The following is a 23,941-nucleotide window of genomic DNA, read 5'->3' on the forward strand; positions in this document are numbered from 1 at the left end:
CATTGCGTTCTTTCATAATCACATCGTGGTTTGGGACGTAATACCCCAACAATAAACAATAACTGACACAACAAGACTTTTGTCATTTTTTTTTATTATAAAAGAATCCCTTACCGGCGTCCAGCACCCGTGGCGTGAGTCGAACTTCACGGGCCACGTCCTGATCTATTCGCACCGGCGCTGTCGATTAATTTACGCTGTTGGATAAATTAAGCCCGGAGTTTATAGAACGAACTTTCATGAACTCTGTGCGTCATGTAAACGTGTGGGTATACATGGCATATTTCTGCTTTCTCTCGGGTGAATGGATGCTATGAGCGTCCGCTTTAAAGCGAGGTGGCGTCATGTGTGCCACCAGGCTCGACATAGCGCCCGACCGTCAGTTGGGCGCGCCCGAAGCTATCGTGCGTCAGACGCTGGCCGTCGGGCGAAGTTAGTCGCTCGGCCGCCAGTAAAACGCCGGATGTGGCTCGGTTTTCAGTCACAGCAGAAGCCATTTTTGAGGCGACTGTTTCAATTGAACGTCCGCAACAGCTCTGCGGATGCAGCCAACCACTGGAGATGACTGCAGGCCACATCCACTGAGCTGTTGCGGACGCTCAACTGGAACTGTAGCCCCGGCTATTTCCACGCGTCTCGCATCTTCCTTTGCACGTGGCCTGAGCCATAAGAGGCCATTCTTTGCGACTTCGTGTCGAGAAGTGACGTGCAACTGCCTGTGGCCTTCAAAAAACTGTCACGTGATCTAAAACTTAACCCGGTATTTGACGAAAACCAGTCTGTAGTCTTGCACACTTATTTTGGTTGCGCGAAAAAAACACGGACGAAGGAGAGCACACAGGACGTCCTCTGTATTCTGTCATATTGATAGTCGCATACGACTTTAGGGTTCTGTGGAATTTACTCCTCAAAAGATGATGCACACTCCCATAGTTCCGTACATCGTACTCTAAATCGTTAACAACTTTTTCTAAACACAAGGCTGCACCGAACGGCGCGCGCTTTGCACTGATGTTATGAGCCGGATGACTGGTAAGCCCGCCTTCTGAAAAGATTGCCGACTGCACGAGCGGGGCTATTTCTTCAGTCGCGAAGGTAATCGGCTGCAGCGCTGTGGTTATATGGGTGAGGCCTCTCCGAAATTCTAAGGTCGCATCCGCGCATACCCGGGAAAATTTGTAGTGAGAAAGAGCAAGCGCTGACTGATTGTTAAAACAAAAATGACGTTTAGGCCCTGCTATAGGGGGCCTTGTTTCCAAAAAAAGAAATGTTTCGAATGACGTTGATTTAATGGGCTTCATGATTTGACGTGAGCGCTTAGTTTATATCAAGGGCAGATTGCCTGGATTTCGATTGAGCATGTCATCCGTTGTCCGAGTCAGAACTGATTCCAAATGAAGCCTGGATAGTTCTTCATAAAACAGAGCGCACAAAACACGGGACAGAAAGAGATCAGTACAAGCGGGCGAGCACTCGTCCTGATCTCTTTCGGTCCCGTGTTTTGTTTAATGAAGAACTATGAGTAACCAACACGTCCGAACCTTCTCCCTTTTGAAGCCTTGATATTTCGTTCTTTTCATTTTTTTATTGTTTTCCCTCTGTCTCAGTCAATGGCATGGCTCGTGGTCACGGCGTGTTCAGCCAGCGCGCTTGTTGCCACATGCTTGGTTTTTATATTGTAGCTGTATACGGCTGAATTCTTTTTTTACAAAGTCACGAGTTTCACCAATCTAGACGTGGTTACAATTAACGCAAATAATCCTGTATACGATGCTCTGTAGCTTCTCCTTTTCGAGATTACTGTTCCCAGAGCGTGTCTCAGCTTGTCCGTAGGCACGTGAGCAATGTATACTTCATACCCCGAAAAATTCGGGATGAACTTTCATTTACGCTTGTGACGCATGGTACAGCAATCCTTTCTTTTTTTCTATTTCCCTATCTTGTCAATGGGAGGGCCGTATCGGGCATTCGGTTATGTAGGCTCTGTTCAATAACTTAGATCAGTGAACTGGCTTAAAGATTGGTGGCGATAACTAAGCGAACGATGACCACTTTCATTGGCCACCATGCCGAACATATCTCGTTCTAAAACGGACGGCAGAGTGTGCTTCGTATAGCGCTAAGGGAAAATAGCTGCTTGAACAGTGATGATTAAGGACCTTTTACTTAAGCGCAGACCATTTCTTTACTTACTGCAGACACTGGGTATCTATCTATCTATCTATCTATCTATCTATCTATCTATCTATCTATCTATCTATCTATCTATCTATCTATCTATCTATCTATCTATCTATCTATTCATCTATCTATCTATCTATTCATCTATCTATTCATCTATCTATCTACCTATTCATCTATCTATCTACCTATTCATCTATCTATCTATCTATCTATCTATCTATCTATCTATCTATCTATCTATCTATCCACCTACGACTAGGTGCTTTCGTGATAACCTTCTTTACTATAGGCCCCGCCGCGGTGGTCTAGTGGCAAAGGTGCTCGGCTGCTGACCCGCATGTCGCGGGATCGAATCCCGGCTGCGGCGGCTGCATTTCCGATGAAGGCGGAAATGTTGTAGGCCCGTGTGCTCAAATTTTGGCGCACGTTAAAGAACCCCAGGTGGTCGAAATTTCCGGAGCCCTCCACTACGGCGTCTCTCATAATCATATGGTGGTTTCGAGACGTTAAACCCCACAAATCAATCAATTCTTTGCTATAGGATGGGTCGACCAAAATTAGTATAAGATCGTATGAGGGTCTCACGATTATGACTGTAGGGTCATGACGTGAATACTGTTAGAATCCTGTCGTGGGTACAACGTCTGACCATTTCCTTCAGACACATGTAGCACATACCTGTATACCCCAGGCGACGATTTGCAGGTGTGCGCCTAAGGTGTTTCAAAGTTTATATATACCGAGGAACAGCGAGAACAGACATTGATGATTTAAGTGCAAGAGCGTTAAGAGAAACCGACGTCGATGGAGGGGACCTTACGAATGCAATAAAAATATGCTATGGTCCAAGCAGGAATCGAAGCCAAGTGTTCGGCTTAGCAATCAAGTACTCTGCCACAGAGCCTTGCGAGGTCTTGGAACTCTTTCGTAAAAAGACCCTCTGCAGGCGTAATGTTGGTGAAACGTCAATTGTGGTTGCAGTTCTGTCCGTTTAATTTTCTAAGCATTACATATGTGTCCAATGATACCGCACTACGTCGCATTAGCGTCAATTGTGCTTAAGCGCCATCCGCTTAAGTTAGACTATGTTAAAACGAGAAGTCTCGAGCAATGATATCAAGTCATGGCAATAGCTCTGTTGAACTACTACGCGCCAACAATGTCAATTATTTCTGCCTATGTGTCGCTTGTTCCGGTTTCTCTAACTGCAGTAATGCCCTCATAACAACTCACTTTGAAATTCGGCGAGTCTGTTGATTGGGAGGGTGACAAGAATACGGTGTAATTACGGTGAAAGCGAGGAGCAAGACCAACCTCAAAGTTTTTTGCACAAAGTTTAGAGACCAAACGTGAGTGTGAGTTAAATTATGAACAGTGGACAGTTTCAAGAACACAAACAACATACTTTAGAAATTATATGGAACAATTACTACGAATATGACTATTTTCTATGCGCAGATGGTGTGAATGTATGTCTACCCTGCTGGTCCATCTATGGCTTGGAACGAACTTCTCAAACACCAAGCGAGAAAAAAAAATTCATGGGGTGCAAGGTAGGGGAGGTCTAGAGAAGGAGCCTCCAATTTACTACCCTACATTTGTTGTAAGAGAATATGGGTTATAGTGAGACAAGAGAGAAAGAGAGGGAGCACAAGGCACACACACATACAGTATACAGAAGTACAATCACTCACTGATGATGTAGGGCTCCTCAAAACCCGTTGTAGAACACAAATAAAAACAACACGAGTATGGTGGTGACGCCAAATTTGGTCGGACGTTCACTTTTGCATGGCACAAAGAGATACGGTTCCGTGCACAGTACTGGACACCGTAGAGAGTGGTGGCACAAACACTGAACATTCTTTTGGTGCTTCGGATGATTCACAGCAGCAGACGCACTCATCTTTACACCAAGTATGTAGTCGGTTACAACCTAAAATAACTACAAGCTGCACCTCCAATACTACGGCGTGCCTGTCATTCATTTGTGCGAGATAGTCGTGCTTGGTGGTCTCCATTTAATCACAAGTACGTTTTAACCGCTAATGTAAATGGGTAAATCATGAATGAAATGTTCGTCGCTCCCTTGATAAGATATCGCGTTTTTCTGGGCAGGAATTTCTCACGAAGTTAGTTTTCGGCCAAGAATTATCAACACGAACTTGTACCTGCATGGTAGTGCCACCTATTTGAAATACACGAAAAGTTGTTGACGTCACGTTATTGAGCTATCGCAATAGGATGAGACGTATGCGGGTTTCCTGTGGGACGAGGTTGAATTCATTCTTAGCTTGTAACCGACCGCAACTTGGTTCAGCACTGTTTCAGTCGGTCAAGTTCAGTCGGTCCACGCGAATTCCTCCGCTTCTTGGTGAAGAAGCGCCTGATGAAGTTCTTCTTTTTACCTTTCCGCTTCACCTCGTTGTTGCCTAGTGGCTGGACGACCTCCTGCGTTTACGACATTTGAAATAAGCAATTGGCATGGACGAGCCCCGGCGATTGCGCTTAATGACGAACACACAGAAAGCCCTGACGTATGCGGAGCCACTCGCCATGCCTTCATAGATAGTGGGCGATTGGCATAGACGAGCCCTGGCAGTTGCGCTTAATGACGAACACACAGAAAGCCCTCACGTATGCGGAGCCACTCGCCCTGTATTCAGATAGTGGGCACGGTGCCACGTCAAAAAACCACGCGCTGACACGCTGCAGCGCGTACGTGTAGTCGGACATTTAAGTGAAGCTGAAACACGCCCGCAGACTCGATCGGACAGAACAGCATGACGAGGTGTCATTGAAATGGCTGCGTCGTTCGCGCATCAACAGCGAACTTTGATTGGAAGGACACGCTATCTCCATAAACATCAGTCGACATCAGTCCTTTGCTCATGTTGTGCTCTCACCGCTTATTGTACCCGTCATGGCGACAGAAAGTGCGAAAACACCGTATTCCCATACACCAGCATTTTGTGGAGTTATGAAGGGTCAGGTCCTAATCGAGTTAGCTGCTGGTTTTACTTGATATGTAACCTCACTATTTGTGGCTGTCACAGTCATTACTTCTTCATTAATAATTATTAATTGCGACTATTTGCTGCACAGAAGCCCGAATCGATCCTACAAAATACTGGCCAGGTATTAAGGCGTTTTCAAGACTTTTTAGACGTACAATGCTTCCTCAATGACTTACCACATCAATTGTATTGATATCATTGGCCTCGGGGGTGGCTTGTCTTCTTCTTACGTTCCTGGTCGACTACGAAGAAACAATGTGATTTCAAGTTAAAGATGCATAAAGTGAAGCGAGAAAAGAGCGACACGATTTATGCAGCTATGTTTAACCGCTTTATTCGCGGTTAACCATACGACGAAAAGCAGGTACACATGTGCATTTCGCTGGTGTGTTCATAAATTCAGTACTAACAGCGATATGGGACAGGACGTAAAAAATTATGTGAAATAATTGGCCAGAGACTGTCCCTGGCACCTGCGACATTCTTTGTTTAACAATTTTTCATCACTTTAGGCCTCTATCTTTCCGTGAACTTTTTTATTAGGAAATAAAAAAGGACATGCAAGTATTATTTGAATTAGATAGAATATTTGAATATTATTGAATGAATACAGTATTGCAAGTATTACTTTTTTTGAAGTTTCGTGCCATTTTGTTCCGTTATTTCTTTCAGTTATACTTTTCTATTTTACTTTATATCTTATTGACGGAAATAATTCAATTTTTTTTTCTTTACACGCATGCAGCATTAATGAGAACTAGCGGACAGCAATGCCAAGGGCGATATGGGGGGTGTTATTAGCAGTAAATGCAATGTAAATGTTAAGAAAGAAAAATGGACGAAAATATAACCTGCCGCGGTCAAGGACTGAACCTGTGACCTTCGAATTATGCCTCCAATGCTCTACGAACTGAGCCACCGCGAAAGCCCAGATGTCCATTCGAAGGTCTCAGGTTTCGTCCTGGTCTGCAACAAATTACCGTTTCGTCCACTTTCCTTTCTTTGCGTATGCAATATAATTACTATAAATACCATGACCTATACTTTTCTTGGCATTGTTGTCTGTAAGTTCTAAATCTTATTGTTTTTTTAAGATATCATGTCAATGTTTTAGTTACTGTCTTTTAATCTTTCTCGGAAGTTTTCTGAATGCGAATCAAGCAAGTGAATGCGGAAACCATGTGCGAATAGAAGCCCAGATGTAAAATATAGGATTGTACGGCAGATCGAAAAGGAGAAAAAATGCAATTAAGTAATAGCATCAACGTAATTGATTCTATGTCTCTCACATTGGGTATAGTTATGTCTTTCAAAAAGTCTGATTCTTGATCGTATAATGAAACTTATTACCACATGTGCAACACCAGGCTTCCGCTTTCAAGTAGTGCAGATAACATAAAATGTCGTCAAATTGTTTTTCTTTTTTTGCGCACGAGCAGAGAAGTTTGGCAGTGAAAAGTAGCTATATTTAAGTGACCGGCATTGCTTTGCACCAGCAGTACCTCAAGAGCTAGTAGTAATAGTAATAATAGCTGTTGTGCTTTTACGTCTCAAAATAACGATCAAATTACGAGACGCCGTAGTGGTGGGCCCCAGAAATTCGGACAAGAAAGGTTTTCTTTTTTTTTAACTTGCACTGAAAACTAAGCACATGGGCATCTGGCATTCTGCCTTCATGAAATGTGGTTGCCGTGGCCATGATTCGATCCGGTTACTTTCGGGTCGCTCAAGCACCAACGTTCTGACAAGAAAAACGCAACTCTAATGCAATTCTTATGAAAACGTTTGTTCCTGAAATAATGTGACTGCGAATTGCGTTTAATGCAAACCAGCTTACCTCATCTGGGACTCCTCGAGGCCCGTCAAGCAATTCGTCGTGGAGTTCCACTAAACGAAGCCTTTCATCCATTTGCTGAAACGAAATACCACAATTGCTGGAAAAACTTAGCAGGATCCCAATAGCAGGACAAGGAGTGTACTTTTTAGTACAAAAGGTTGTGTTCAATTTTATAGTCTGCTGAATAAATATTTTGGTTTTTACGTGTAGTGTCGAAATTTTTTTGTCATTTTCATGTTTGGTACCTTCGTTATTCAAGGCACGGTTTATCTGCTTTCTTTCTTGAGTTGGTTCTGCCACTCATTTTCATATTTTTTTGTTTTCGTGAATTTGGGCTGCATATGTGTCCCATGTGCATATCTACTGTTTTCAATAAGAACTTACTGATTGATTGATTGATTGATTGATTGATTGATTGATTGATTGATTGATTGATTGATTGATTGATTGATTGATTGATCCTGGATCGATTGATCAAGCTTGTTTTTTTTGAGCTTGTTTCGATTGATCGAACTTGTTCTTCGTTTTCTTATTCACAAATGAACTTCTTTCTTGAACAATGCCTTCATGTAGTTTGAGCTAAATTTGTTCGTCTTTGTATTTGTTGGCGTAGACTTTTGCTTTTGTTTTTGTCATAAAGAAAACACCACTACCCGAAGCTACATTTCTGCTGCGTATCCTTTCATCGTACACTCAGCCACGAGAACACTGCCCGTACCAATGTACGAGCCAGCTGCCTGCGCGTGCCAAGATAAATCAGGCTCGACTGCTTCGTCAGCAGCGAAACAGAGCTGCTGCCATGCAGGACACCATCCTCCCTCTCACGTGGGTCTTCTCCGTTTGAGCCGTGATCGTCGGTGGCCCTCTCACGCGTTCACTCGCACATAGAACACATGACGCTCATGGCAACGTTATTGTCTGAAACTTTATACGGATCCTCACGGTGACGGCGACGACAAAATGCATTGGTAGTGTCGATATAACTCTTATTGCTATAAAAGCTAAGGACTACGCAGTACGCAGTGAAACATGAAATGTAGGACTTAGTATTAAGAGATTGAAATCTTGTAGAGTGGTTCAGACAACAAACATCGATGGCCGATATTCAATGTAATGCTTTGGTGAACGAGAAGGTATATTGTCTTAAAGTAAAGAAGAGCACGAAAAAAGACTGTAGAAGTGTGACAAGACGAGATGGGTGCTCATTACTAACCACTCGCGAGTCTTCTCATCTGTCTTGTTCTGTCTTTTCCGCGCCCTGCCTTTACTTTAAGCTGATATTCTAGTTGCCATCAGACTGAACGAGCGTACATGGGCCAGTCACTCAGTGCATGCAGAACCGGTAATCAGAGCAACAAGCCGTATATCATCGTCCGCACTTACGATGGAGAAAGCCCGCATGTATAATGTATTCGTAAAAAGAATCCAGTCAGGCCCACTGTGCAACCTGTAAAAACAGGGGTGCCGAGATTTTGTGTCCGTGCGACTTCCTGTGATGATTTGTGTCTGTGTTGGTGTCTGTGAATACGTCCTTTGTAAAGATGCACGCGAACGAAACGTGTGGCAGCCCCTCCTACAGGGACTTTAAACCCTGTCCACGATCGGGCCCGCTTTCCCCGTTTGAGCGAATCGATACCGCTTTATTCGCGATAGAGTCAACTACGCGATCTGTGGGTGAAGCTGGGAATCCGAGCTTGACATGTGACGCGTGACACTCATCTGTCGTCAGGCCCAGACCTATAACAGCTTCGTTATTAAATGTGCAAGTTACCCACCAGAGAGCCTTTTTGTTTTCAATTGTCTACGTTTAAGATTGTTTCAATGATCTTTTTTGGTGTCTTCGCCCGTGTTATTCTGCTGCCAAAGTGAATTCAGTCTGATCCATGACTTGTACAGCTCCTCACTACGACGATGTCTGAGTTTGGCATTTGCCGGATGATGAATAGGGGTGGCGCCCTATAGTGGCTGAAGTGGTGTACTCACACGGCTCTCTTTCTCGCCGCTCACACAGCCCTTGACTCCGGTCACCGCGAGGGTTATCAATAATCCAAGCACCCCGCACACGAGAACGGCGGGAACCGCAACATGGGCACCGGCCGCCAGGGAAACTCCCGCGCCGGCTGACAGGACTATGGCACCACCAAGCTGCGCTGTCTTGGAGCGATTCGTCTCGAGGCACGATTTCAGCGCCACTCTGCTCATGAAGTCCTGGAACCACTCGTCGATTTCCTGCGAGGTGCACCAATCAATCACCAAACAACTCTGGCATATTCCACGCATTGTGCAATGCGTCTCACGTGAAGTGGTCAGCAAATATTTTTATGATGAATATTTTGATATTGAGCCAAGCTTTGAGGCGTTGCTCGACGTGTTTCTGTAAAGTCAATACTCGTGTGTAGATTGTGCTACACTGGCGCTACAACACTGGCGCTACACTGGCGCTTAAAACTGGCGCTACACTGGCGCTACTACACTGGCGCTTAAAAGAGTAGCTTGACGTACTACGTAACGTCCGCACTGACATATATATTTGAAAGCTTTCCGATTAAACTTTCAGTTGGTAGTTTGCACTTGCCCATGTCCTAGCTGTCGTTGCCTACATGTCGCGCTCGCATTTCAATCATCGTGAATCACCAACTCGCCCAATCAACCATTTCGAGAAGTCGATTTATATATATGCCATAGTGCGACGGATGGCATTCTGTGTGTATCATCTCTGACTGTATTTCTCCTTGTTCGAGCGACGTTTCAATTTTGGTGGGTCATACCAACAGCCACAAACGTCTGTATGCGATCTTTGTTGCGAAACAGTTTCAAGCACAGGCGTAGCTCTGTGGTCCATATCGAGCCTTGATATTTTATTTTTTGCTACCATCTGGATTTCTACCCATTGACGCCGGAGATCATTTTTCACGACACGGGTGCCTTCGCGCGATTGCGTTATCATTTTCAAAGTCTGGGTTGATAAAAAAGTGGCAGCTTTGCCGCAAAAGTGAAACAATGAACGTGATAGCAGCAATTTTAGAAGGTCACGCGCAGAATGGCAAGCAGATCGAAACGTGTCCCGCGTTTCTCGCGCACAAAGGACGCACGAAACGTACTCACAGGTACAGATTAACGCGAATAAGCGTCTCAGTTGTTACTTCGCTGTGTCTGAAAAACGCGCCCCTTTCGCAAAAGGAGGCTGTGCAACGATTGCAGTGGCCTTTGTGTGCCCGTTAACTACAACAGAATCGTTCCGACGAAACTCAAAGGCTAGCCAAGATGTACGATTCTTCCCACTGCAAGATAATGGCACGTGATCGAGCGTACGCCCCTTTATTTTCTATGCGGGCCAAAGTACGTGTGAGAGATAAGAGCCACCGCGCGCTCACTGCGCCATCTTGCTGATAATGCAGAACACACGCTAGCCCCCCCTCCCCCCCGAGATGCCCGCCAACAGCGGTAAGTGGCATACATGAATAGCCGTTTGAACGTTGGAGGAAGTACCTCTCGGTGGCTCAGTGGTTAACGCCTCGCATTCACGACGCGGATGTCTTATGCTCGATTCCGCGCGCCAGTCTTTTTTTCTAGGATTCTTTTTCTTTCTTACGTTTTCATATATATACATACGCGTACATATACGGTGCATGACATTGACGCCACCGTCGACGCCAACGCTGGCGGCGAAATCCAGCTGATAGTGTTCCTATAATTGCTATCGCAATAAAACTGTTACTCACCTGGTACCAATAACCGTTTACAGCGACCCCTGTAACGCGGGCGTCTACCACATGAGGCTGAGGGAAAAGAGTTCATGACGTACGAGACAAGCGTTTAGTGTTATTCGTGTCCTGCCAGCCGTGTTCTTAACCCTCATGCCCATGGGAGTGCCGCAAGCGGCACCATCATGGCTACATCACCAGCAAGATTTTGGGTGCACGGGACCACGCATAAAGTTTTGTGATGCAACAAATGCACTGATTTGATTAAGACACGGTTGTGACTCACCGTCTGTGGTATCAAGCACAGAACTGCCGTTATGTCGACGGCATCAGTGACTTTTATATCATTCTCTTTCAAACTTTTATTCCCCTTACCCCCTTCCCCAGTGCAACGTAGCCTACCGGGCTCAGCCATGGTTAACCTCCCTGCATTTCTTTCATTGCTTTCTCTCTCTCTCTCATGACCATCTGCGCCAATTTTAGTATTACAAAGGTGAGAGGTGACCACCTGGGCACCCTAACGTAGGTGGTTAATACATAGGGTTTTATGTCCCGAAACCACGATGATTATGAAGGCGCCTTAATTTTCTTGTCTTGATAAAAATAACTTCCTTGTGATGATAAAAATTTTGAATTGTGCACGGAAGACCCATTCTACGTTCCATCGATATACTAAACGTCTAGACGAACTCGCAGGCTCCATCATGAATAAACCTAAGATGACTAGAAGGCGTAACCCATCATCTTGGCCATTTTCTTCCAAGTCAATGCACTGATCTTTCCGCACCCACCCCAGAAATCCATCTGCACCCCGCCTAGATTCGCACAGCCTCCGTGATCGGCCTGCCTTTGACAAAGTGACAGTTTTGTGTGATGACGTCATCTTGCGATCGTTTTTTTCATCACTCGTGTTGACGACGCCAACGGTTAGTTTCTGCGTTTGAAGAGGCGTCTAAGGCAGTCGCCCTTTAAAATGCTACCTCAAACTTGTGACGCTCTACAAGTGGGCGGGTTAATTGACATGTCACGTCTATACGATGACTGTGAACGTACCTGTTTGAGCTTATCCAGGTACGGCTGCGAAAATTGATCACCTCCCATTTTGGCAATATTCTGGAACTTCGTCAGGGCGTTTTCCCGCTCTTCGTTGTGGTAGTCTCTGAGCCTTTTCGCACTCATCTTCCCTCCTCTGCACCGCTGTAGTTCACATCAAAATGTTCGTCCATTTAAAAGAAAAGCACTATTGCCTACCTGTGTCGATTCGACTCACCTGGGTCATCCTAGTCGTGTACAACTTAAGCGCTTTCAAAACCGCCGCTAAGTTGTTGGCTCTAGCCGTCGCCTGGAATAAGAAAGCAGCCTGTTCAAAAACTGTTATCTCCTATATATGCTCATCCAAGCCCTACCTGGGCATGCTCGACCAACATTGTGTAGCCACGCAAGATGCGAAATTCACGAAAATGTCAATAATCATTTGTGATCTAATTCAGTGTACCCCTAGAAGGAGCCTTCATTTGGCCCACAATGTCCAGCATTATCCAGGATGTGCTCATTATGGGCCACTGATTGGATTCCAAGAGAAGGCTAATGCGCAAGGGAGAGAGTGAAAGTAAGGGGGGGGGGGGGGGGCAGGTGTGATTAAGGATTTTGTGGGTACAACATGGCAAGCACTAGACCGTGTTGATCGGCCGAACATGGGAGGAGCCTTTTCCCTTCTGTGATGGTAGTGCGGCTGCAGCTACTGCTGATGATGTCGATAATGGAAGAGAAGAATCCTCGTACAAATGTCAATATCGCGGTTGAATTCATGTGAATTAATCAGTGACCCAGTTAGGCACCACTGCCTTCAAAATTGGCCTACATTTTTGGACAAGAAATGGGCATTGTACACAATTACGTACTGCGGATAGAAGGAACCAAGGGGGCATTATCTTTAAAGCACTGAGAATGGCACATTGCTTTTTTTTGTGATGTCTTAGTCGGGTACGAGTTGAACAAAGCACTGTTTTCAAATCGCTCATCTTTATGTCTCACTGCAAATCGCTTCGTAACCCTTCATTGAGCTCACCTGTAGCACTGACATTGGCTCGGGAAGTTCGCCTCTATTGAACACACCTACATATGCCTGTAAAACAAAAAGGCGTCAGTACATGTGGACTCGCAGGTTAGTGAGGTGCCTTACTTTCATATAGATGTGAAATTCTCCGCAAGTGAGGACTTCACCATTTATCTTCTTGACTGTCAGGTTGTCCGGAGCTAGCAGTGAAGGAACCAAGTTCTGCAGTTGTTCTTTGAACTCCTCCTCAATTTCCGACAAGCGGCCGTCAAACGATGTACCCGTCGCCACCTGTAGTCAAAGACGTGAACATGATTTCGGTTCGTACGGTATGCCAGTGCAACTACTGTAGGAGCTGATGTTGTACTTTTCACTCAAGTGGTGTGCCCGTGTGAAACTGAATCTGTGATATCGTTGATTAATATGTGGGGTTTAACTTCCCAAAACCACCATATGATTATGAGAGACGCCGTAGTGGAGGGCTCCGGAAATTTTGACCACCTGGGGTTCTTTAACGTGCACCCAAATCTGAGCACATGGGCCTACAACATTTCCGCGTCCATCGGAAATGCAGCCGCCGCAGCCGGGATTTGAACCCGCGACCTGCGGGTCAGCAGCCGAGTACCTTAGCCACTAGACCACCGCGGCGGGGCGAATCTGTGATATCGTATGCTGGAAATCCTTAGTATGCTGTCGAAAACAAGACGCATGCTACTGGTCGATCGGTATCGGCGTAGTTCATTTGAAAGGACACTAGTACAAGCAGTGTGACCCCCAACAAGTGTGTTTGAAATAAATCGGGTATTGTACTCACTGAAGGGGGCACTAAAGTGAAACACAAAGCCAGTTTATAATTGGGCTGTTGGTTGTTCTTTCAGAACATGTCGTTAATTGCACCATCGAAGTTTCATTTGTAGGATGGAAAAAGGCGCAAAGAACGAAATCATCACATAGACTCCTGTAAAAATATTTGCATATGCAGCCATGCTTCGGTGGTTGCAACCGTTACCACCTTAACAAACACTGCGCTCGTTATCCAACTTTCCAAGTAAATACTCCCGGATTACAGAATGCGTGCTCCCAGACTACAGAATGCGTGCTCCCAGATTACAGGACACCGCCTCATTGCCTCACTAACACTGAATTAAGAAACCCTATGAATCAATGGCATGCTTGTCTGACGAGTGCCTTCTCAGCACCTTTAGCGATGAAGGTTCAATAGCAAAATCTAAGTAGTGTCAACCAACTTCTAACCTTTGTGCCAGGATGGGGCAACAGGAAGCAGTCGATGTTCGTGAAACAGGAGTGAATGTACTGCCGCAGCTCCTGCAGCTGCTTGGGTTGATCCGATATCTGCAGACGTCGGTCCAGTATTTTGCGTCCACCGTCATTACCATATTCCGCGTCGCTTAGGTGATACCAGTCCCGCACCAAGAATAGTAGCTTTTGAAAAGGCTTCCCGGGACTTTGCTGCATCAGAAATTGATGATTGAAAAACATCAGATGGATACCTGTGACCTCGTCGCTCCAGAAAGCTGATAAGCTGATGGAGAGGGCTGTACGAGGACACAATCAACAACGCGGAAACCTAACTTTTGCATTTATATGCACTTCCTGACGGAGACCTGCACACGAAGGCAGGGGCGGAGAGGGGCACAGAAGAGCTTCATAATCACCTAAGGGGAGGTGTGGGGTCTGCCTTGTAAAGTTTAAAAAGTAGGGTTATGGCTACACAAAGTTTTGGCAACAGTGCCAACCGAAAGCTTTGGTCAGCATTCCGAGAACATTTTACTTACCCCCTTATGCCCTTACCCCCTTATGTTATCCTGTGTTCTACTGCCTTAACGTGTTTTTGTTGCTTGAACTTTCTTTTTATTTAAGTTGCACTGTGAATCACTTTTTATTATGCCCACCTGCTTGGTCTTTCGACCGCAATATTCTGTAAATAAATAAATAAATAAATAAATTTACTGCTTGAAAGATAGGCACCAAAGGCAGGCCATTGTAAGAGGCACACTAATGTGTCAATTTTTTCATTCATTGCATAGCGTGTCTTTTGAACTCGACCAAAAAAAAAGGGGGGGGGGGGGGCTGACAGCGCTACGATTTTTCTCCCCTCAAATTTGGAACCCTGCTAATTCCTATCCTCGCGTACAGATTATCTTGACAACTAACTACCTTGGCGATGCGCTTATGGTGGGAAAATGCTAAGGGCACACCACTAAGAACGCTGGACGCAGCTAAACAGGACGAGCGCAAACTGACAGTGAAACTAAGTGGCAATAATTTACAACAATTTACTACGTGCTTAACCGGTAATTCGTTACAAACAACGAAGCCGGGGCTCTATGAAGATCCAAGTTGCGTGATTGCTACCACAACTCCTAGATCACTGTATTCTTTGTGTGGATTACACGCGAGAGAAGCTCTTTCTTTTTTCACTTGTTAAAGAATGAGCCTTCTTCCACTCAATTCATACCTGCTGCGCAAGTTGACCGTAGTCGGCAAAGAGCTGTAAATAATGGAGGTCGCTTTCAAGAATGTTTTGAGAAAGGTTGTAGACCAGCACCGAGCTCATCATCGTGCTCAGGGCGAAGATGGTGGCCGATTCCTTGATCGTAGAGTGATCGTCGTGCATTCCTTGGGTGTCCATTAGGAGCACGGCGATTTCGTGGCCTTGAGATGTCTTTACCTGCAAAAGAGCCACCTGGGTTAGACGCGCGTGTGCTTTTCTCTTAGCCTGCTATTCCCTCATCTAACTTTGGACTTGCGGCATTCAGAAGACCTCGAACCCGATCATTAACTAGATATGTAGTTCAGCCTCTTACGACGTGACTATATACCCTGCTGGTACGTCTGTAGTTTGAGGTGATCTACTCAATTGCCTATTCATTTATTAATAGAATGGCTAATAGCCAGCTTTGTGAAGTCTGCGGGTGCAACGTAGTACTCACGCACCTTCACTTCGAGTGCACCTGCCTCAGCTTCGACAGAAGTTTTCACAGAGAACAAAATCCTCGTACAGCTTTTCCCGACTTTCAACGCATGCTTTTCTGCGAGCAATGTTGCGGTCTCTTCAAAATACGGGACTGAATGACCAATCCTCCTTTTTTATTTGCCCCGCCGTGGTGGTCTAGTGGCTAAGCTACTCGGCTGCTGACCCGTAGGTCACGGGATCGAATCCCGGCTGCGGCGGCTGCATTGGCGGCGGAAATGGAGCCCGGAAATGTCGTAGGCCCATGTGCTCAGATTTGGGTGCACGTTAAAGGACCCCAGGCGGTCGAAATGTTCGGAGCCTTCCACTACGGCATCTCTCATAATCATATAGTGGTTTTGGGACGTTAAACCCGACATATAAATGAAGCACGTTTTCCATTTTCCTGTGCTGCCCTCTGGCGTATCAGTAGAGTCTGGTAGGGGCTGGCAGACCAGGCGCGATTAATATATATATATATATATATATATATATATATATATATATATATATATATATATATAGGCAGGCATGGTGGTTGAGTGGCCGTAGCGTTGCATATAGTCTAGTATATCCTCCGTGAGCGGTCACAACGTGGTTTATTTCGACGTTTCGGCCTAGAGTCTGGCCTTCATCCTGATGAAGGCCAGACTCTAGGCCGAAACGTCGAAATAAACCACGTTATGACCGCTCACGGAGGATCTACTAGACTATATATATATATATATATATATATATATATATATATATATATATATATATATATATATATATATATATATATATATATATATATATATATATATATTCTGAAGATTATTCCTGGCTAACTGGTTTAAATGCAAAGAATGAGCTCACTGTGATAAATATCAACATTTATTTTAAACACTTCATTTGTCAATGTTTCGATTGGAGACCGATATTCATGAAGACGAAATTTATCAAGCTTCGATGTGCTTTTATATCATCGTTCTTCGATTCACGAGAAAGATAAAGTAGAAACAAAAAAGTTCAGAAAAATTTTGTTGCCAAAAGACCATGTGCACATAATCGTACTTACGAACAACACTTGTTTCTTCTAAAAAATAAAAAAAAATAAATAGAAAGGCATGCGCGAAAGAAAAATATCCAGGCATTCATAATTGATACAGATGGACACATTTAATGTATTCCTGTCATCCATTGTCAAGGTCCACTTCTACGGCTTTCCTCTGTAAACTTATGCCTGATGACAAATTAAGTATAGGTACATTCTTTTCGTTTATCGTCACTCCCCAACTTTTTTCTTCCCCCTCTTTAGTTGCTCGTGAAGCCTATAATGACGGGGCGAAGCTTCACATGAAGGGATAAACGCTGAAAGAAAAAAGAATGGGGGCGGGGTCAACTGTTTAAAAATTGAGTCTGAATCTGTGAAAAAGTAAGGCAATAGGATAAAAAAAATAAGGGGGGAGGGGGGCCCAAAGTTCCAGACCATGCCACCTTATGAATACATGTGTTAGCGTCCAGGGAACTTTTAACCCCCCCCCCCCCCCGTACTTTAAATAAAAAAACAGGCAGCTACAATCTCCCAGCTGTGGCTCAAGATTATGTTCACGAATAAAATGAAGAGTACCTTTGAAAACTTTGCCGCACGGTCAAATATACTCTGTCGGTGACGACGACAACCAAGTGGCGACAACCAAAAACAGGCTCTTCATAACTTATATATTATAATCGAAGAAAGAGTTCAATACATCCGGGGGGAAATGCAGTCGAAAAAGAGGACCACAAACGTGCGAAACATAAGGTCTACTAACGTTTAGGCAACAGGGCATGCCTTGGTCAAAGCGAGTGAGTTTGAGTCGTCGGAATTTCATTTTGTCTTTGTCTTGTGTTGTACGATATATTTAAAAAAATGAAATGCGAACAGATTCAACATTGCGTTACTTCATGTAAATGAAAAAAGGCAAGCTTCACCATATATATAGTGGTGCCAAACATGGAGGAAGCACACAGCTGGGCAGCTTTCTTTGTTTCTAATGATGATGATGATGATGATGATAATAATTTTGACGACGATGTCGACGACGACGATGATAATGATGATGATCCTTGGATCATTGGCCCCTACCCACTCTGGGGTACCGGTCATGAGTCGAACGGATTATGCATACTGAATTTATTATTAATATTTAGTAAGAGCTAAAATAATTTTGAGATGATTTTTTATTGTAACGTTTATTATAAATAACTATAATTTTAAGTCGCACTATTTTGTGTAATCTCACTCAGGCTGAAGATCTTTTGACTAGAAAGGGTGAATAAAGAATTGTTAGTAGTTGATACACCTACCAAATCTATTCGAGTCGCATATAAACTTTTCGACAGCTTTGAAAATATTCCTGTCCGAGTGCCCCAGTGCGAAGGCCCCTTCAGTTTTATCTGTGTTTCCTCCTCTTTTTCTTTCTTTCTTTCTTTTTCAGATGCTTCGGTGTTCTCTTTAGTTCATTTTATTTCTATTTTTCTTCGTATTTACGCGTTTCTGTCTCATTATATCTCTCGCTTGCTTCGAGTTTCAATTTCATACTTGGTCTGCGTTGTTCTTTCCTTAGCCATTCTTGTAATGTCCGCACTTGATGTCATCACCATTGTGATCGAAGAGAAGGCCTGTTGTGCCATATGCTGTTTTGCTTGCGTCATGCCAAGCGACCACGACACCGTGGGCGACAGCCAGGCCTCCTGAAGTTTTCCGAACTTGAAAAGTATTTTGTCAGTGAAGACATTGACCGAACGAGATTCTTGTGTGCTTCTGAAGATTACAGACAGCGCTGCACACTTCTCACCAGAAAGACTTCGTTCCACACCAGAATGCCCGTTGTGTGCCGTTCGCATCCAGCGCGCCATTCGAAGCCTCGTAGTGGGGCATCCCGATCCTCCAGCCAGGAGCTTCGATCCGAATGCTGCAGGTACCGCAGGAAGAACCCCAGCAGGAAGGACTTCCCCGTGCGAAAGGCGCCGGCCACGGACACAACAGCCACGGGCTTGTCCCTAACGCGTTCGTCCAGTAGGAGGCGCCTCAGCGCACCCTCGTCCAGTTCGATGCACTCTTCACTAATGCGGACAATTTGCAGCTCGTGGCCACTGCCAACTCCATGCGAGGCCCTGCACAAGTCGCGAAACACGCGTGTGAAATTTCTATTCGGCTATTTCGCCACAGATAATAATATTGTTGGACAGCGCAGCTGTCAGTGGTTGAACGTGTGTGATTTGTTAACGATATCACGTGGCCTCATAAGTTCCCCGCTGAATTGGGAATACGCTCACTTACACATTTTCAGCCCCTCAGCATTGCCAATCATTTTCATAACGTAGCATCATAGTCATTTCTATCGTCATCGTTAACATTGTTTCAAGCACGATCATCAATATTATTTGGTTTTATTTATTTTTTCATTCAGTATACCCCTCCGGTCACTTGACCTGAGTGATACCGACTACATGTACTGCTAAGCCGATGGTGCCGGCGCAAGGTGCACAAGTGCAGTCTCGCTGTACAAAAGACATACGGAAGTCTTCAAAGTTCACTGACGGTTCGTTTGAAATCAGCCAGTTAGCACAAGCTTAAATGACTCATCATCACCATCATCATCAATTCACCATCAGCGACACTACGCCCACTGCAGGGAAAAAGCACCTCCCATGCTCCGTCAGGCAACCCGGTCCTCTACTTGCGGCGGCCACATTGTACCCGCAACCTGCTTAATCTCACCTACCCACCTAATTTCCTCTCGACACTTCACACGTCTGCCTTCTCTTGGAATCCAGTGAGTTACCCTTGATTACCAGCGGCTATCCTGCCTACGCGCTACGCCCGGCCCATGTCCGATTCTTCTTGATTTCAATCATAAACGGTGGATTAGCGCTAATTTACCGACAAAAGCAGCAAACTACTTATGAGGACGAAAAGGGTAAGAAACCATACAACCAGTAATGTCACCATAAACTTGACGTTTCGATATAGGAACTTCTTCTACTCAGGACAGAAACAGTTTTCTTTTGCAGTAAAAGCTTTGCAATCTTGCTTTGCATTCCTAGAAGATTACAAATCACTGGACTCGGAAGACACAGGGAAAAGTTACCGCAAGATCTCTCAGCAGCCTGGCGTTTGCACATAGCACAGTGCTCTAGAAATGAAGCTGTCGATTTGCGAAAAAAAAACAAAAGCAAAAGATTGAAGTCTGAGTTCGAGAAAGTAGTGAAGTAGGACTAATATGAATGTACTGTGGACAAAAGTACAGCGAATGCGAGGTAGATGGGAAAAAAATTTCTGTGGGCAACCAGCTCTTGTGGAGTGCACAGTGACGTCCACTGCAAGGGTGAACATGACTCAGTGGGACAGCGCTCTGCGGAGCGCAAGGACAGCCGGCGCGGCCGCTCATCAAATCGAAGCGACGCAGGACACACACGAGCGTGACACTCAAGCTGTACTACAGGCAAACAAGCGAGACCGGCGCTTGGCTGCTACTACGGAGTGGCGTACTCAAGTGATGCAGCATACGACATAAAGCATCTCCCGTGCGTCGATGTGCGCATGCGTAGTAGCTACGCTTCAATGCTCAGCCGCGCCGGCACACTGGCACTGCGCGGCTACGCTGGGCCGTGTTGACCCCAACAGTGGACAGCAAAAGAGAATATCAATCAATCAATCAATCAATCATTTTATTTCCTTTAGATAACGTGGAGTACAGGACTAAAAGCTCAAGAGCTTGACGAGGTCCTGACCCCGTTCACAAGTTGACAAAGCAACAGGAATGGTAGTCAATCATGTACAACAAATATGCAATAAACATACAGCCATAACATCACAAAAAGGTAATACAAAAAGTTTATGAAAACAGTGCTAAGATAACTTGGTCGAATACAAGTAGTCACGTAGCACGAAAGCTTGTCTTGAAGATTTTCGTTTTGCATGTCCTTTCTGCACCTGCCTGTAAGATCAAAGTTTATTAGATGCTACCTGAAAAATAAAGAAACTATATGGATCGCGATCAGTGATGATGAACCTACTACCACTACAAGATCTTAAATGGGAGACTTATGTGTTGCCTGTATTTTTGTACAAAACATTATTTCATAGAAATTCTTCAGAAAAAAAGAAATTACTTCCTAACCTGAAGAACAAACTCGGAGGCATAGAACATCGCTAGATAACTCAAGTTTTAAGATGGAATGAAGGCAGTTTTTGTACTATACCAGCTAACAGCCAGCACGGATAAGTCCTTTAAGTCTTCATCCCAAGATTACACAGCTCTAGCCAACGCTATAGTCATAATAAAGTCGACAATAGCAGACACATTTCTTTATAAGCAAATATCAGCCCATGGCAATAATTGGCATTGAAAAAACGCATGTTTTAGTGTACCTAATAAATGGGAAAATTGAGAGAATGGTCGTTATGCATACGTAATTAGAAACATAATCGATAAAAACTGTTGTCCAGTTAACGACTCGAGCTTTTTATTTCGCATTAAATGTAAGAACGCTACGAGATAATGAGCTCCAGAAGTTCGGATATTGTGACTGTCGAGTGAATAATTCCGCAGTGGCTAACATCAAAAGCACAAGCAAATATGACATTTGTTACAAATTATAACAGGTACAGCCACTGTTGATTAGCTGCAAATATGATTTATTACATAGTACCACCTCATCAAGCATATAAAAAATTAACAAATAATCTGCTTTTAATTCTTTCCGTCTTCTCATAGGTACCATACACAAATAAAAACATCGGTGGCCTTCGTATCACCGTTAAGACTCCCTTTAAATAGATATAATAACTACAACTTAATGCTTTGATAAATAAGCTAACTTCGAGGTTCTATTGATATGTGGGGTTTAACGTCGCAAAACAATGATATATTTATCAGGAACGCCGCGATGGAAGGCTTCAGAAATTTTGACACTCCATGGTGCTGTATAACGTGCATTGACACGGCAGAATAGCCCCGCCGTGGTGGTCTAGTGGCTAAGGTACTCGGCTGCTGACCCGCAAGTCACGGAATCGAATCCCGGCTGCGGCGGCTGCATTTCTGATGGAGGCGGAAATCTTGTAGGCCCGTGTGCTCAGATTTGGGTGCACGTTAAAGAACCCCAGGTGATAGAAATTTCCGCATCCCTCCACTACGGTGTCTCTCATAATCATATGGTGGTTGCGGGACGTCAAACCCCACATATTAACCAATTGCATGGCAGAATACACGGGGAACTGGCATTCCACCGCCACCGAAATGTGAGCCACGTGGTCTCAACCCGCGGCTCAGCAGTCGACCACCGTAGCTACTTCAACACACATGACCGACCGTTGTTCAGTCAGAGGTGGTGCAACTTGGAGCTTACGTCCTAATAACACTCGAGGTAACTAAAGAAGGGAGAAGGTCACACCACTCGTGTCAAGCTTATAATTGATATGGTGGTTTTAACATTCCAAAACCACCATATGATTATGATAGATGCCGTAGTGGAGGGCTCCGGAAATTTTGGCCACCTGGGGTTCTTTAACGTGCACCCAAATCTGAGCACATGGGCCTACAACATTTCCAGCAACAGTGTCAAGCTTAAACAGCGCAGCTGGTTGGTCTTCGGGGCTCAACGTAGCCGTCTTTCCCTGGCGTGAGTATTGACCTCTTCACTGAAGGCTCCCTGGACACCGTCATAGTCCTATCTGTGTTGTTATTAGTGCGCGTGACCCCCCCCCCCCCGCCTTCTTCCCAAAAAATGCACTGCCGAAGCTGTGACGTCAACTTTTGTACTCTTGTGCAGCAGCCCAGAAAGGACATCCTCTTCGTAAAAAGGTCCATATTAAGTAAATCAGAATCACAGCCTGTCCCAGATCAATCAACAATGTCCAAACAGTTGTGCCAGAACTAACGTGCCAAGGTTAATTTGGCACCCTTTGTCGAAGCGCGCGGACCTTTCAAGGTCCATACTAGGCTCGCGTGGCGACAAACTCGGGGAGGCGGCTGCGCGGACTGCCTCCGTCGGCGGACGCGTCTCATTAGGAACGGTGCGAAAAATTTTTTGGCTGGCTCCACGACGTAATAACTCAAGGTTTAGGACATTCGCAAACAGGTTTGCGGACTTACCGGGACTCCATTTCTTGACTTCGACGACCCCTTGATGTCTTCTCTTGGAGTGATGACCAAATGGCTAATACGGTATCCAGATGTTCAGATATGCCCGACGGTTATGCAAAACACCGACCATCGTGCAGACATGGGCTCTTTGCAACATCACTCACGTATAGGCAGCACTTCGTGTCCATCCAGGCTGTGCTCTCTCGAAGAATCAAGCGGATAGCTGTCCCTCCTATGCACACTGCCCTGACAGCAGAAAGTTGGCTAAGCTGAAGCAGGAACGCTTGTTTCCATCGGTTCGCGCACTCACAGCGCTGCTGTACGCGGCACGGCCGTCGCGTTGCGCTCTCAGACACCGCATTCGCGAGGAAACGTGAAGCCTTTCGCAAACCTCCTCCTCTCTCAGACACCCACCGCACATCCGTTACCATAGCAAATGGTCGGTACGTTAGGTCTGCGCTGTCCCTTGCTTGCTGCAATGTGATACTTGTAAAATCACTCTCGTGTTGTGCAATATGCGGGCAACTGCTAGAGCCAGGCCGGGAAAATATTCAAAAACCCTTCCGCATTGGCAGAGGAAGTCGAAACAAGACATCCGCCTCCGGCACCCCTGCGGAGTAGAGATACGTGTTTATGGAGCAATTGTGCTTTGAACGCACAAGGACGGAATAGACTCACACGCAGACACAGTCCGTCGCTGTGCGTTAAAAGCGCGACTACCCTAATTGTACAACCAAAACTTGCCGTTGGGCTAGTTGGTGCGTATTACAAGGAAATTAAGCCATGAAAACGGCTCGTAAAATGAAAGAGGGTCAACTCGCAACTAACTATTTTTACCAAACTGCTCTATATGGCAATGCGCTGTAGAGTTGCATAAGAAAACTGGTTCATTCTAGCTCTAACGCTACATGACTGGGCCACATCCAATGTGCGTTGTACCGCGATGCGAGTCGAGCGTCCAATGCCCCCGAGTAGACACCGCAGTTCCTGGTCACTTGAAACCCGTGAGGTCCATGCCACCTGATCTTTGGCGAAATGCCTTCTGCTGCGGCGC

The 23,941-nt window shown here is 45.1% G+C and overlaps 1 protein-coding gene across 2 annotated transcripts; it reads right to left on the bottom strand.

Annotated features, from left to right (window-relative positions):
• Positions 1 to 3,153: 3,153 nt before the first annotated feature.
• On the bottom strand, positions 3,154 to 23,369 carry LOC119164026 (atlastin-1). Of its 2 annotated transcripts, XM_037416123.2 has the most exons (12): positions 22,897 to 23,367; positions 18,595 to 18,913; positions 15,278 to 15,490; positions 14,053 to 14,268; positions 12,925 to 13,089; positions 12,811 to 12,867; positions 12,013 to 12,084; positions 11,796 to 11,939; positions 9,022 to 9,267; positions 7,039 to 7,113; positions 5,378 to 5,443; positions 3,154 to 4,635 (listed from the first exon to the last, which is right to left on the bottom strand). In XM_037416123.2, exons 1-12 carry the CDS (start codon positions 22,905 to 22,907, stop codon positions 4,501 to 4,503), a joined length of 1,719 nt encoding a protein of 572 aa, XP_037272020.2. In that variant the 5' UTR covers positions 22,908 to 23,367; the 3' UTR covers positions 3,154 to 4,500. The 2 variants fall into 2 exon arrangements, with proteins under 2 accessions (XP_037272020.2, XP_037272021.2); XM_037416124.2 differs by lacking the exon at positions 15,278 to 15,490 and having other exon boundaries at positions 22,897 to 23,369.
• Between the last annotated feature and the right edge of the window lie 572 nt (positions 23,370 to 23,941).

This window comes from Rhipicephalus microplus, chromosome 8, assembly GCF_043290135.1.
Source record: "Rhipicephalus microplus isolate Deutch F79 chromosome 8, USDA_Rmic, whole genome shotgun sequence".
Lineage (NCBI taxonomy): Eukaryota > Metazoa > Arthropoda > Arachnida > Ixodida > Ixodidae > Rhipicephalus > Rhipicephalus microplus.